The 14802-nt window shown below is 35.9% G+C and overlaps 1 protein-coding gene across 7 annotated transcripts in view; it reads left to right on the top strand.

The window, feature by feature from the left end:
• Positions 1–14802, top strand: part of cher (filamin A protein cher) — a 54946-nt gene that overhangs the window by 34097 nt on the left and 6047 nt on the right. For 6 of the 7 annotated variants that reach the window (XM_013319363.1, XM_013319366.1, XM_013319365.1 and 3 more), the window contains 10 exons: positions 2914–3054; positions 3757–3926; positions 4374–4499; positions 4908–5021; positions 5561–5749; positions 6281–6383; positions 6721–6863; positions 7498–7606; positions 8194–8358; positions 8678–8917. In XM_013319363.1, coding sequence (XP_013174817.1) covers positions 2925–3054; positions 3757–3926; positions 4374–4499; positions 4908–5021; positions 5561–5749; positions 6281–6383; positions 6721–6863; positions 7498–7606; positions 8194–8358; positions 8678–8917 — 1489 coding nt within the window. In that variant the 5' untranslated portion in view covers positions 2914–2924. Of the gene's footprint in view, positions 1–2143; positions 2391–2913; positions 3055–3756; positions 3927–4373; positions 4500–4907; positions 5022–5560; positions 5750–6280; positions 6384–6720; positions 6864–7497; positions 7607–8193; positions 8359–8677; positions 8918–14802 lie in introns of those variants that run through there. The other variant, XM_013319360.1, reaches the window with a different exon arrangement.

Raw genomic sequence — 14802 nt, 5'->3', positions numbered from 1 at the left:
GTTTTGAAAATAAACGATTCGTTTAAGCGTCTCTTTGTGTTTTGTACAGAATCGTCTTGATTAATTTATGATATACACGAGATGTTGTACAAGTGTGGGAAATATTTTTTAGGGTTCCATACCTCGAAAGGAAACAAACGAAACCCTTGTAGGATCACATTGTTGTCCGTCCGTCTGTCTGTCAAGACCAAGAAGTTTATTTTAGAAAAAATCTATTATTTTATAAAAAAAAGTACTATTGCAATGTCTATGTAATATCCAGTACCGCGCGCAGCGCAAAGACAGTATTTTACACGGACGAAGTCGCAGGCACAGCTTTTGGCTTAAATATAGAACGTAGTACGAAAGAGCTCATAGGCTACTAATTTAGTTTTTTTTTAATTTCGTGGGGACGGAGTCGCGGGCCACAGCTAGTTTATTAAAACATCTGAAATGTCTATTAAACTTATTTTCGTACGCGGAAAGATTTTAAATAACTCAAAATCCTTAATCCAGTTTCAAACGTGACGTTTTTGTTTCGAAAATAAATCGTAAATATTATTCGAAATTTAAATTTAGATCGAGTGAAATGGATTGCGAGAACGAAGGGAGTCGACAAACGTTGCGTTGAGTGGCATTCAGGCGGCCTACATATTCAGTCAGGAAATCAGACTGTTAAAGTAAATAAAATTAATTGCGCATTCCTTTATGATTTGTTTATGACAGATGTCAGTTAGAAAAAGATATTAAGCGAGATAAGAAGAAACTAAGTGGTGATTGATACATTTATATGTAAGCTGTCGCCTGCGACTCCGTCCGAGCGGGTTTAAAACAAAAATTTAATTAGTGGCCATAGGCTATAGTTCTGCCAGACTATGTTCTGGATGTGATGTGGGTGGATGGATGTGTGTTTGAAGATATCTCTAGAACGGCTGAACGGTTCTCCATTAAATTTGGCATACGTATAGAACATAGTCTGAAAAAACACATAGGCTACACTAATTAAGTTTTTTTTATATACCCACGCGGACGGAGTCGCGGGCGACAGCTAGTTATCCATAATTTGACCGATAACTTTCTATCAATAAACCTGTCGGTTCTGACGTAAACACAACGATCTGTCCTTCAATCTGTGTGTATATTTTTAATTTAATAATATCTGTAATACACAGGTTGCCAAGTATTTTGCGATTTATTTTATATTAATTTAAAATTGATACGGCGCCGACGTCTACAAAGATTTTGATAAACATATCCGGTCTTGTGACATTTCTCAGAACGTAAACTTTAGTTAATTTTACCTACAAAATATGTTTTAAAATTAATAAAATTTTATAATTTATGAATAACTAGCTGTCCCCCGCGACTCCGTCCGCGTGGATATATTAATAAAAAAAATAGTGTAGCCTATGTGTTCTTTTAGACTATATTCTATACGTATGCCAAATTTAATTAAGATCCATTCAGCCGTTCTAGAGATATCTTCAAACACCCATCCATCCAAACATTCACATTTATAATATTAGTAAGTTAAATAAAAAGCAGCTCTTCAAGGCATAAATTGGAAAAAAATAAAATGAATAAATATTATCCTATGTCCGTCTCCTGGTTCTAAGCTACCTCCTCATCAATTTTCATCCATATCGGTAAAGCCGTTCTTGAGTTATAAATAGTGTAACTAACAAGACTTTCTTTTATATATATAATATGTATATGTAGATATGCAGATGACCATGCTGAATATACCAATTGAAAAAGGAGATAGAGAAATAAATAAAACACTATTTCAATATGCAGAAAAATGATAGGGGCTAGATATTTCTTAGAATCAAAAATTAGTTTTTAATTTTTTTTTGTTTTATAATTATTAGCTGTCAATTATTCCGTGCCCGTGTTTAAAAAAAAGTTAATAAGTAGATGTGTTCTTCCAGACTATGTTCTACATCTATGCCTTTTATCCAGATTCATGCTAGAGATTTCTAACATCCAACTATGTATCCAACCAAACATTCGCAATATTAAACATCAAACGTCTGTCTATTCGAACAACATTCACAGTTTAGGTCGAAGTAATTTAAAAAAAAATGTATAAAATATAACACTACACTATACAAAACAAACAAAAAAACTAATTAAATTATACAGTCACGAAGAAAGTGAATAAATGGCGTTTATGAGTGGCCTCTGGAATTCAATCGTTGGTGGCAACGAGAAAGAGATAAATTGGAACGAATTCTCTACATTATACTTAGACAGTCGTCTCAAATACTTCTCTGTGTCTGAAATTGATAAAGAAGCATCGCCTATAGTTTATGCTGAAGCGCATAAGATAACCTTTAATAAAACAGGACTAGGTCTAAGTTACACGCCGTTGAACTTCGTCACGATATTCCACATCGATACAAGAAAAGGTTGGTTATATACATTGTTATGTACAGTTAAACATGTTTCGAGTATAAAAAATGTGCACATGATACCTTTTTCTTCTTAATTCATATTTTTCTAACGACTTTTAGGTCATTATGGCATATTGTTTTTTGCCACGCATAGTACATCTAAAAATTTAGATACACAAGATGTTTCTCAAAATTAAAACGAATTTTGTCATTATTTTTAAATGTCTACATACTCATAAATACATAGTTTATATTGTTATATCCTTAGCATGGAGAATTGCCTTTTTGTATCCTGTATATATTACCTTTTTATTATTTTTAGAACATATAATTAAATGTGACCAAAACCTATTGACCATCACCAAAATAACCCTTATTAACCGACTTCAAAAAGAAGGAGGTTCTCAATTCGTCTGTATTTTTTTTGTAATTTTTTTTAGAGCTTTATATATTCTTTAGTTGACGATATAATTAAGTAACTACGTTATTTCAATGTACAATATTATAATCGATGTTTCTTATATGTGTGATATTCCAGCGGAGATCAGAATGCCGAGCGGACACGTGGACCAGCCGGTGATAGAGGACAACCGAGATGGTACCGTCAGCATAAAGTATGACCCGCGTGAGGAGGGCGTCCATGAACTCTACGTGAAATACAACGGGGAACATGTACAAGGTGCGTTCAGTTTCCATTGTTAAACACTTGTATAAAAACATGTTGTTCGTCTCTTTAATTCTTAAAAATAGAAAGTACAAGTCGTTTAAATTTCAAATGTTTGAGACCGGCATGTACTAAAGGCCGTGTAGTTCTTGAAATTTTGCATATCTAAGAAAAAAAATGTTTCAAATTTTTCCGATTCAAAGATTGTAATCGCATCGAGTAATAGATTTAAAGACCTAGTCTAAAAGATAGACTCTTCTAATGTCCATTGCATGTCTTAATTAAAGGTCTATTATTGAGTGTATCGGTTAAATTATAAATATTTTCATTTATAAAATTGTTGTGTAAAATTTCGGAATTTGGAAAGAACACGTTTAAATATTACTTAAATTGAATCATTTTAAAATTCTCGAAAAACTGTCCCAATTCTGGTTATAACCTGTATTGTTGCTATTATGATATTTTATTCAAAGTCACGTACAAAAAATTTCAAAATACCCACATAAATATACCACAGTTAGTACTTTTCGTGCGATTACTTTACTTCGTAAGCTGTACGTCGTAACGTATATTATAAATAGATAATTAAGATTTACAAAAGTACAGCCAGCAGCATACGATATGACTTCTTTTTGCCATTATATTTTTTATTGTTCTAGAGTAAGTTGTACTTATTGTTTTTACTACAGTAATAAATATTATCTCTTGTTTCCACAGGTTCCCCATACAAGTTCCACGTGGATTCCATCTCGTCTGGATACGTGACGGCGTACGGGCCGGGTCTGGTGAGCGGTGTCAGTGGTGAGCCCAGCCAGTTCACCATCAGCACCAAGGGAGCCGGTTCCGGAGGACTGTCTATGGCCGTAGAGGGGCCGAGCAAAGCTGAGGTTATAGGTTTAATTGTTTCAAATAATTATTTTAAGGAAAATTGAATAGTGTTAGAAATTAATTATTTAAGTTTTATTTTGTTAAATCTGTCGCACTCGACTCCGTTGCACAAATTAAAAAAAAACGTAATTAGTAGCCTATGTTTTCTCTCAGTCTATGTTCTATATGTGTGCCAAATTTCATCAAAATCCGTCAAAACGTTTCGGAGATACCTCCATCCATCAAAATATTCGCATTTATAATATTGGTAAAATATTTATGTTGATTCCATATGAGCTCAGGACCTAGGAATTTTATATTGCCGTGTAGTCTTCTTTTCACGTTCGATTATAAAAACAAATAATTCCTTATTGTTACTAAGACAGTTAAAGTACTAAAAACTCTTTATTCAGCTCTTCTTATTAAGCTCTTCAAAAGCATTCATTTTAACTTTGTAACATTTGCAGATCACTTGTCATGACAACAAGGACGGTACTGTAGCTGTGTCGTACTTGCCCACTGCACCCGGAGAATACAAGGTCTCTGTGAGGTTTGGTGATAAGCACATCAAGGGATCTCCCTTCACTGCTAAGGTAGGAAACTCTGTTGGTGATATTAACTAGTAGTAATTAATTTCTTCCTACATTAGGCAAAAGATAATTTTGTCTAGGTTTGATTACCAGATATATAAAATGTTAACAACAATCATATTAAATTGGCTAAAACACTGATGTATGTCTGTCCGGTGTCGGCACCGACTAATAACGCAGTGAGATGGGGGCCGCGTCCGCAAAATACCAGTTCCACTCACCATGATTAGAGTCCCCGATGGACTCAAATCTAGTCGGTGCCGACACCGGACTTTTATAAATTTAACAATCATATTAAAACAGAAAAAAATTGTAACCATTTCTTAAAGAAACGTAATGTTTTCAATTATATATATGCAGTATAATGTCATTGACTAGTGTAAAAAGCTATTGTTTGTATTATATTTGCAGGTGACAGGTGAGGGTCGTAAGAGGAATCAGATCTCAGTGGGCAGCTGCAGCGAGGTGACGTTGCCTGGCAAGATCAGTGACAATGACATCCGCAGCCTTAACGCTTCCATACAGGTACTAATCCTTTACATACACCAGCAAAAATAACATTTACTGCATGAATGTGTTCCTGGTGCAATACCATGATCAAAAAGAAGGCAGACCTCAAATGGAAGCAATTTCGGAAGCATTAGATTGCATGTATGGATATTTAACTCTTGAGTGTTCGTTCCGTAGGCCTTATCTTAATCTTCTTTTTAATCATTCTTTTTCTTATAAGGAAAGGATGAGAAGGGGAAGTGTATTTGACGATCGAGGCTACATATAAAAAGGGAAAATATTCTATTTTGCTTCCTCGTTTACAATTTTAATATATCGAAAAAACATTTTAAATTTCAACCTTCATTTCATTACGTTACCAATTCTATTTACTTGTGCATCTCTTATTACAACATTCAAGCTTCATAGCGATTTATATCGGATAAATCCACTACGAGTAAAGGAAAATGTGCAAAGCCCGTCTCTCATCCTTTTACATCTCCCAAATACCTTAAAAATATATTTAACGCTTGGTAATTAATCTGCCAGAAAGTTTAATACCATCCAATTCCCAGGCTCCATCCGGTTTAGAAGAGCCTTGCTTCCTCAAGCGTCTACCATCAGGCAACATTGGTATCAGCTTCACACCGCGTGAGGCAGGTCAGCATGTCGTCTCTGTGAAGAAGTTGGGTGTGCATATTCAGAACTCTCCCTTTAACATCACTGTGCTGGATCAGGAAGTTGGTGATGCTAAGAAAGTTAAGGTAAGCTAGAAGATCACCATCATCATCAGCTCATTATACTTCCCCACTGAGGGGCTCGGACCCCTAAGGCAGTTAGTTTATCTTTGGATTTCTTCTCAAATATGTGCAGGTTGTATCACGATGTTTTCCTTCACCGTAAGAACGTCAAATACGATGAAAGCTTATTGTGAAATTCCATTAATAATTCTTCAAACAGATGGAATTTTGAAAGTCTTTTGCACATTATATTAACAATTTGGATATTAAAATTGGGTTTAACTATGAAGTTTAGATTTTATCTGTGAATTTGTAAAAAATTAAATAAAAATTACATCATAAACTGATATAAAAACACGGCTAAACACTCAAGTATTAGTCCGGTGGCGGCACCGACTAGTACGAGCCCATCGGGGGCCCTTCATCAGCCGTTTTTATATAAGTTTATTATAATGTCTCACGAAAGTTTTCTGGAGTATGGAGGAGTACATACTGTGCCTCCATAGGGATAAGGGCTGGATGATGAGATTTTTTACTGAGGTATAAAATTACCAGGTGTCAGGCACAGCGCTGAAGGAAGGCAAGACTCACAGTGAGAACACATTCACTGTGGATACGAGGAACGCGGGATATGGCGGTCTCTCTCTGTCTATTGAAGGTTTTTAATTTTATTTCTTTTTTAATTATCATTGTAAAATAATCTCCTTTTAATATAACAGAAATGTGTCATGTAGAGTTTCAACGTCTGTCAAGTTTTGACGTTAGGGCGCGGTTGGGCGTCCGCCCAGGGCGATGTACAGACAATGGGCGTCACTGGTCTTACGTAACCTTGTTACCAAAGACATAAAGGAAACGTATCATCCAAAGCTCTGGTTACGCTAAATCTTTTTTTTTATATAATATATTAATTCCTAAAAAGTTACACTTTAATTTAAACCATGCCCCGTATAATTGTTTACGCAGTTTGACTGCTAACCTGGTAATGTTAACACCAGGTCCCAGCAAAGCTGAGATTCAGTGCGCGGACAGCAAGGATGGTGTGCTCGCCATCAGCTACAAGCCCACAGAGCCGGGATACTACATCGTCAACCTCAAGTTTGCTGACCATCATGTTGAGGGTTCACCTTTCACTGTTAAGGTAACTAATTAAAGGATTTTTAGCATGCTTTTACTAGTGTTATAAATGTGTGAATGGATGGATGGATGTTGGAAAGTATCTGCAGAACATCATGGATCTTGATGAAATTTGGCATAAATGTAGAACATAGTCTGGAAGTACACATAGGACATGTCAATAGTTTTTTTTTTAAATTCTGTGTGGATAGAGTCGCGGGCGACAGCTATGTTTAGTAAACTGTTCAAAGAAAGAAACTTTGTGGCAAAGAAATACGTAAGTATAAATACAGTCAAACCTAGATAACTAAGAAACCTTTAGAAGCGAGAAAATATCGCAGTCCCTTGGAATATCGCTTACTCCGTTTCAAATTGTGTTTTATTTAAAAAATCACAATAACAACGATAGACTTACGTCTTTTTTTTTTATAAACCACAGATTTTTCGTTATGATTTAAATCATTTCGGTCATATTTCTTAATTCGAGTCAATTTGTGAAGATATTTCGGTACAAACTAATCTAAAGTAACTTAATTTAGGCTCAAACCAGATGATATGTATGAAGAAATACAAAAAAAAAAACAATTTTTAATTTTAGCGCCATCTATCGCAATGTCAATACACTTCATTATACTTGAGTTGAATATTTCATCCACCAGGTGGGCGGAGAGGGCAGCAACAGACAGCGCGAGAAGATACAGCGACAGCGAGACCCCGCGCCCCTCACTGAGGTCGGCACTAACTGCAAACTTACGTTCAAGATGCCCGGTAAGCTCATTCTAGCACTAACAACAATGGTTAGGCAATTGCTTGGAGATAACAACTTTTGTTTTGTTCCTTTTTAAAAGCGCCTGCTGATGTTACATGACTACTTCAGTGATAGTCGAATAAGCATAAAATACATCGTTCAATAGTCAGTCCATTTATAGAGGTTTCTAGACTCTTTCAAACTAGTTTTCATAGCTCAAATATATGTAATTGTGATGTTGGCACTGGAATTAAATAAAAAAATGTTGCCTGTTGTCTGTTCGTAAGGCCACGTTTGTTCTGGCTAGTATACGGCTGGATCGGTTTTGACGGGACTTTTACGGGAAAGTAGGTGATTCCCCGGGAATGTTACAGGCTACGTTATTATCAATTGTGTGCTGACAAAGTCGCGGGAGACCACTAATATATCATAAAATTATAGTGGGCATCAAACATTTTATAGGAAAAGTTTAAAACAATCCTAGCTAAAACTTTTTTCAAAGTAAAAATAGTTAAGTGGTCCTTTGGTGCCAAGTTACTATGAGAATTCTATACTTAGGAACTGTTTAGTAACTGAATTTTGTAAAGTACTTATAAAATGTTGCCAGGTATAACGTCATTTGACCTTGCGGCGACTGTGACGAGTCCGGGCGGCGTGTCGGAGGACGCGGAGATCCAGGAGGTGGAGGACGGCCTCTACTCTGTACACTTCGTGCCCAAGGAGCTGGGCGTCCACACTGTCTCCGTCAAGTACAGGGAGATACATATTCCTGGTATGTATACGTATGTCATTGTTAAATATTCCTTTGTCTTTTTAACCCGGAGTAATCTATCGTTCTTCTTACTAATAATATAAATGAAAAAGTTTCGCTGAAATTTGGTATAAATGTAGAACATAATTTGGAACTACACATAGTTTACTAATTAAGATTTTTTTATTTTAATTCAGCGCGGACGGAGTCGTGGGCAAAGCTATATTAAAAAGACTTTCTATTTCAAATGAAGAATAACGCCATCTAGTAAAAAATATTAGCAATTTATCTTGATGTAGAAATTAGTATTTTTAATGAATCCTAATTAACTTACTTTCAGGTTCCCCGTTCCAGTTTACTGTCGGTCCTCTTCGTGACTCCGGAGCTCATTTAGTGAAAGCTGGCGGCGCTGGACTGGAGCGAGGCGAGGCTGGCCGCTTCAACGAGTTCAATGTATGGACGCGCGAGGCCGGCGCTGGACAGCTGGCTATCTCACTGGAAGGACCGAGCAAAGCTGAGATTGATTTCAAAGATAGGAAAGACGGATCCTGCGATGTGTCATACAAGGTCGATGAACCTGGTGAGTTATATTTTACTTCTTACTAATATTAAAAATGCGAAAGTTTAGATGTTTGTTAGAAGGTATCTTTGGAACGACTAAACCGATCTTAATGAAATTTGGCACAGATGTTAGACAAACTTTTTAAAAACACATAGGCTATTCCTCAGAGGGTTCATATTTCTTAGAATTGCGCGCGGACTAAGTCGCGGGCGTCAGATAGTATATACATAACTGCCAAACGAGTAAGTGACTACCTGAATTCGTTGAAATAGCGAAGCAACCGCTGCCCATGGACAAACGCAATTGCAGATATATCGCCTTCCTTTAATCGATAGAACAGGGAACACAGAGAAAGAGAATATTTCATCTACATATGAGTCCCCTCCTCCGCCAAATCCACTTACCTTATAAGGAAAGGATGGAAGGGGAGGAGGAATCACTTCCACTTGAGGCATGTCTTCTGTGTGGTCGTAGTATTGTACCGAGCGAAGCACATTCGTGCAACAGATGTTATTGTCTCGTTTCTTTCGCATGAGAGGTAAAATGCCTCTGATGCCTTATCTGCTTTAAAGGAAGCGTTAATTAACCACGCACAGTAATTTAAGGAGAACTGAGAGACTTCCTTAGTGTGTTTTTAGAGTTCGGTACCCCGAAACGAAAAATACCTTATAGGATCACTTTGTTGTTCGTACGTCTGTCTGTCAAGACCCTTTTTTAATCTAGACCAAAGTTAGCAATTAATAATTGGTGTTCCTAAGTCTATGACTATGACGTTATTCAATTGTGATCCTTTAAAGTCAGAAATTAAAATCCAGTATCCTAAAAAAAACAAAAACACGGTCATGCTTTGCTCAAACTGTACCAACAAACGCGACTATGGCGAGTTATATTGACATTTCATAAATATTTGATCAACACGCTACCAAATTACACTTGACTTGGGATTGTATAAATATTTTACTTTAACTACGTCACTAACCGTGTGTTTCTGAGACCTCTGTATGAACACATCGTCATCCCAAATCAATGCCAAAATAGAGATAAGAATATGTGTTAATTGTTAATATCTTGGTCTCAGAAACACACTGTACGTTATTAGATTTTTATAAGGCCGTAGTAACTTTTACAAAGTCTTCGTTTAATTAGTTTCGTTACTACATATTTGTAAATTATGTATCGAACTTAACTAATTAAATAATTAAAAGTCACAGCAAAATAAAGATATTTTTTCTAAATTTGAACAGTAAATAAAAGAAGTAAATAAGTTTTTAAGCTTAAATTATTTGTAGTCCACGAAATATCTTACATGTCCAAATGTTGTCAACTCCCGAAATTACTGCATTCTTTTACCATGAATCAGGTTCACAAAACATGTAATCTTACTAAAAGTTGGTTTGTTTACATTTTTTTTCGTAAAATTTTGCTATAGTTTTCTTTTTTAAAGCATAGTTTATATTTGTACTTAGCCAGTGTTAAAAATTAATAACATATAAATATAACTTAGAAATATGCCAAGACGGACTCTTAATACACTAAGTTAAAATTTTTAATATGAAATCAATCATCATCATCAGCTCACTATACGTCTCCACCGAGGGGAGCCTACCCTAAGTTAAGGGTGATTAGGCCATAGTCCACCACACTGGCCAAGTGCGGGTTGGTTGCATCACGATGTTTTCCTTCACCCTAAGAACGTCGGATAAATGTACATATGTAAATCGGAAATCGAAAAACACATTGGTACATGGCGGGAATCGAACCCAGGACCTGCAGATTGCAAGGCAAGTGCTTGACCACTGAGCCACCGACGCTCCGACGACCGATGAAATCAATAGTGCCTCGAAATAGGTCTATATAACAGACTGTAGAAAGTACTCTTTGTTATATGTAGTACAAAGGAGACTTAAGTTTAGTATTCCATAGTATTATATATATCTTATATATAAAATTCTCGCGTCACAATTTTCGTTCCCATACTCCTCCGAAACGGCTTGACCGATTCTCATGAAATTTTGTGAGCATATTGAGTAGGTCTGAGAATCGGCCAACATCTATTTTTAATCCCGCGCGGACGGAGTCGCGGGCGACAGCTAATATGTATTTGAATTATTAATGTCTGCTAACTCTGAGTTGCTGATAACGAAAAAGCTTGATTTGATTTTAATATTTGTCTATCCGCATGGGCGCGTTTGACTCGGGTAATTTTTGGAACAACTGGACCGATTTGAATAGGATGGTGGTCGTTGCCCACGGGAATAATTTACGCTATTTTTTTTCTACCCTGACGAAGTTGAGAAAAGTTAGTTTTATTGTTACAATTAACTCAACACAACAGTGGTAGAGCTCGCTTTAACATCTTCGCACGGTGAAATACCACGACCACACAGAAGACAGGTGTCAAGTGGAAGCAATTCCGCGGGAAGTCTGATGAGTATGCGTCGGAGGCCTAATTTAGTCCTCTTTCCCTTTCCACCCTTTTTCTTATAAGGAAAGGATGGGAAGTGGAAGTGGACTTTCCGGATGAGGGGATGAATGGAAAGGGAAAATATTTTCTTTCTGTGCATCCTCTCCTCCGTCGATCAAAGGTAGGCAACGCATATGCAATCGCGTATGTCTATAGGCAACGGTCACTTCGCAATTTCAGGTGGCCGCTCGCTCGTTTGCCACCTTATGACATAAAAAAAAATTAGAATCTTCAATGACGTTTATTTTCAACAGTAATATAATTTATAGTAAGTTTTAATTACACAAATGCTACGCGATGCATATCAACATTCCCGTGTGGCAGCGTCTGCTTATGTTTGTTGTTGGCGCATTTGCTCCAACATATACCAACATATATGTTGAATAAAATGCACTTCATAAATAAATCAACCCGGTCCTGACTCGACCACGCCTTCCCAACTGACCGTCCAATCGCGACCGCCTTCCTTCCAGCGCCGGTTAAATTTACTGCGAACCATTTTGACAGTTCGATTTTTTAAATTTGTTTTCTTTCTTTTTTGTCCTTTTGCCCTGCAAATGACCACAGACTCGTGCTGTTTTTGTTTTTTTTTTTGAAAAAAGTGATAATGGCTCTTGCTATTCCGTATTGACTGACCGCTGTCAGAATTTACGATACGTCCTCGTATGAAATACGTTAATAGCGAACTCGGGACAAAATGGATTCAGGCATTTATTTGGTATGTAAAGGGTTTGGTATAGAAGGGATAGGTTTATACGATCAAATATGGTCAACAATAATAATGCGAAAATTTCATAGTTTTTTTTTCTTAAATTTAAATCATAGTAAGTGTTTCTTTATACGTTTTCAATTAGCATATAAACATATATGTATTTATGATGCTTTTAGCAAAAAGGTTTGATGAATTTTGATTTTTTTAATTTGTGCTTCAAAGAATAGACCTAAAGATTGAAGTTTGTAGACATTAGTTCGAACTCCAAAAAGCTTACACCTCTAAGGCCAGGAAGAATATTAGCGACTGTTGTTAAATTATACTTCTAGACTAAATTAGTTAGTAATTTAGACGTAAACCGCAATTTAAAACAGTCATTACATGGCAACATTTAACAATAATGCAAATAACACATTTGCAAACCTAATGTTGCCCTCCCTAACGACTTAAATCGCGATTAGAAGCAGCTGACGGCTTTAATTGTTCTAAAATACATTACGATTATACTGGAAATTATTGAATAGTTCATTTTATATACATTTGTTACATTCATATTCATTTTATAGATATCCGCTTGATAGATACATGCAAGTATTTTTTTTATTTTCCCCTATCGGTCGACTCCGTCCGCACGGAATTAAAAACAAACTTAATATGTAGCCTATGTGTTGTTCCAGACTATGTTTACATACACATACATACTATGATCCATGTAGCCGTTCTGGGGGTACATTCAAACAAACATCCATCCATCTAAACATTCGCGCATATGTTAAATCTACATGAGTTTACTTATATTAGAAAAATTCTATAATACAATAGGCTGTCATTAAATGGTAACTTAACAGTGTCGCATAAGAAAACTCCTTTATCATGGAACTCTTTAAATAACCCTTGATTCTGAGTATGGCAGAATGTCAACGTAATTTCTATTGGTACACAATATAATTTTTGAAGTCGGAAAATAGGTAATTCTTTTCAAATAGCATAGGTAGCTTTAATTTCGTGTTTGCTAAGTTTCCATGTATCAAAACAATCAATCGGTCAATCAAATGAAATAGACTGAAAGCGAAATGCGGGAGTCGTTCGTCCAAAAACCCGTTCGTGCCAACATTCCATCATAGCGCGTTGTCTCCTTTTGGAGACTTTCAAAACTTCTTTTTTTTACCACAACGATTATATCCAACGGGCAGTCAATTAAAATGACTCTTAAACACCAGAAGCCAGGAATGCGGGCCCTAAACCGAATTTGTCCCGAGGCCCATTGTGTTTGGATTCGCAAAAAAGTTTCGCAGCATCCGACAAAGAAGCGGTGCCTTTTTGTTGAAGGATATTTCATAAGTGTATCCAGATTAGAAATTTTCTAAGTTATTCTCAACTTATAATGACTTAAGCTTTAACTAGATACGAAAGTTAGGCGACAGGTATTCCGTTGTTACTGTTTGCTTATTTTTAGAGGCGGCTTTTGTGAATTTTATTTCTTCTTTCGGCATCTGATGATTTACTATAACCAAAATATTTATATCTACATAAGAACTAACTTCCTTTATAAACTAGTAATTGCCCGCAACTTCGTCCGCACAACAGTGAAAGAATTTATTCAAATCGGTTCGGTATTTTCGGGGCATATTCAATGCAAACAATCAAATTTTTCCTCTTTATAATGTTAGCATAGATTGTTACTAAATCATGTACAAGTTTTATTAGTCTTGATTTACAATAGATAACTAATTTAATCAATGGATTTCATTGCGTTAAAATTCGATTTTTGCTCTCCTGAAAGCCAAAAATGAAAGGACATTTGTTAGGATAAATTCCCTCAGTATTGTCAGTTACAATACAATATGACATTTCATAAATAGACCCACGGATAGACGTCAAACTTGTATGGGTTTCTAGTAATGAGGATAAATCCTATAAGTTATGTTATTTATACCTATAAGTTAAGTCCTATAATCCTATAAGTTTTTCTAGTAATGAGGATTTATCCTGTGTGTCTAATACACAAAGATCTCAACCACCAAATACAAAACTACATTAATTAAAAATTTGCTAAGACGTGGAACAAAACAGAGTTCTATTTAATTTACAGCATTTAAAGTTTTTGTAAATTATACTTGTGAATACTTGATCTATATATTTTGTGCTCTCTTTAAATCCACGTGCGTCGAAATATTACACAATGCACCTGCATACATAAAAAGACTGCAATTTTTTTTTGTCCCAAAAAAGGTTTAGAAAAACAAGGATACCGGGCATCGAACTTTGTCAATACTTGCATCATTTAAATAAGGACATCATTATTTGGTTTGTCAAGTCACACTGTCTTTAGTTAACTTCAGATTAGAGATAAAGATTGAAAAGATCAGATATAAAGAGAAAGCATCATAATATGTAGGAGGACATCGAACACAAGATTTAAATTATGAACATGTTGCTAGTTGAAATAATAGTATATTAGAGGAAGTTTGAAAGTAGCGCCAGTGATCGAGAAATTGAGGAGTAAAAGATTAGCGTGGTTTGGACATGTTATGCGGAGGGATGATGATGATATAAGCAAAAAAGTAATGAGTTTGAATGTGGATGGCTACAAGGGTAGAGGAAGATCGAAAAAAGTATGGAATGACTGTGTGAAAGAGGATATGCGTAAGAAGGGGATAGACTCGGATATGACGGCTGATACAGATGTATGGAGGAGTAGTACATACTGTGTCAACTCTCGATAGA

Source organism: Papilio xuthus, unplaced genomic scaffold (genome assembly GCF_000836235.2).
Source record: "Papilio xuthus unplaced genomic scaffold, Pxut_1.1 DF826159.1, whole genome shotgun sequence".
NCBI lineage: Eukaryota > Metazoa > Arthropoda > Insecta > Lepidoptera > Papilionidae > Papilio > Papilio xuthus.
The sequence above is the reverse complement of the archived record's forward strand: the minus strand, read 5'-3'. Positions and strand labels throughout refer to the sequence as shown.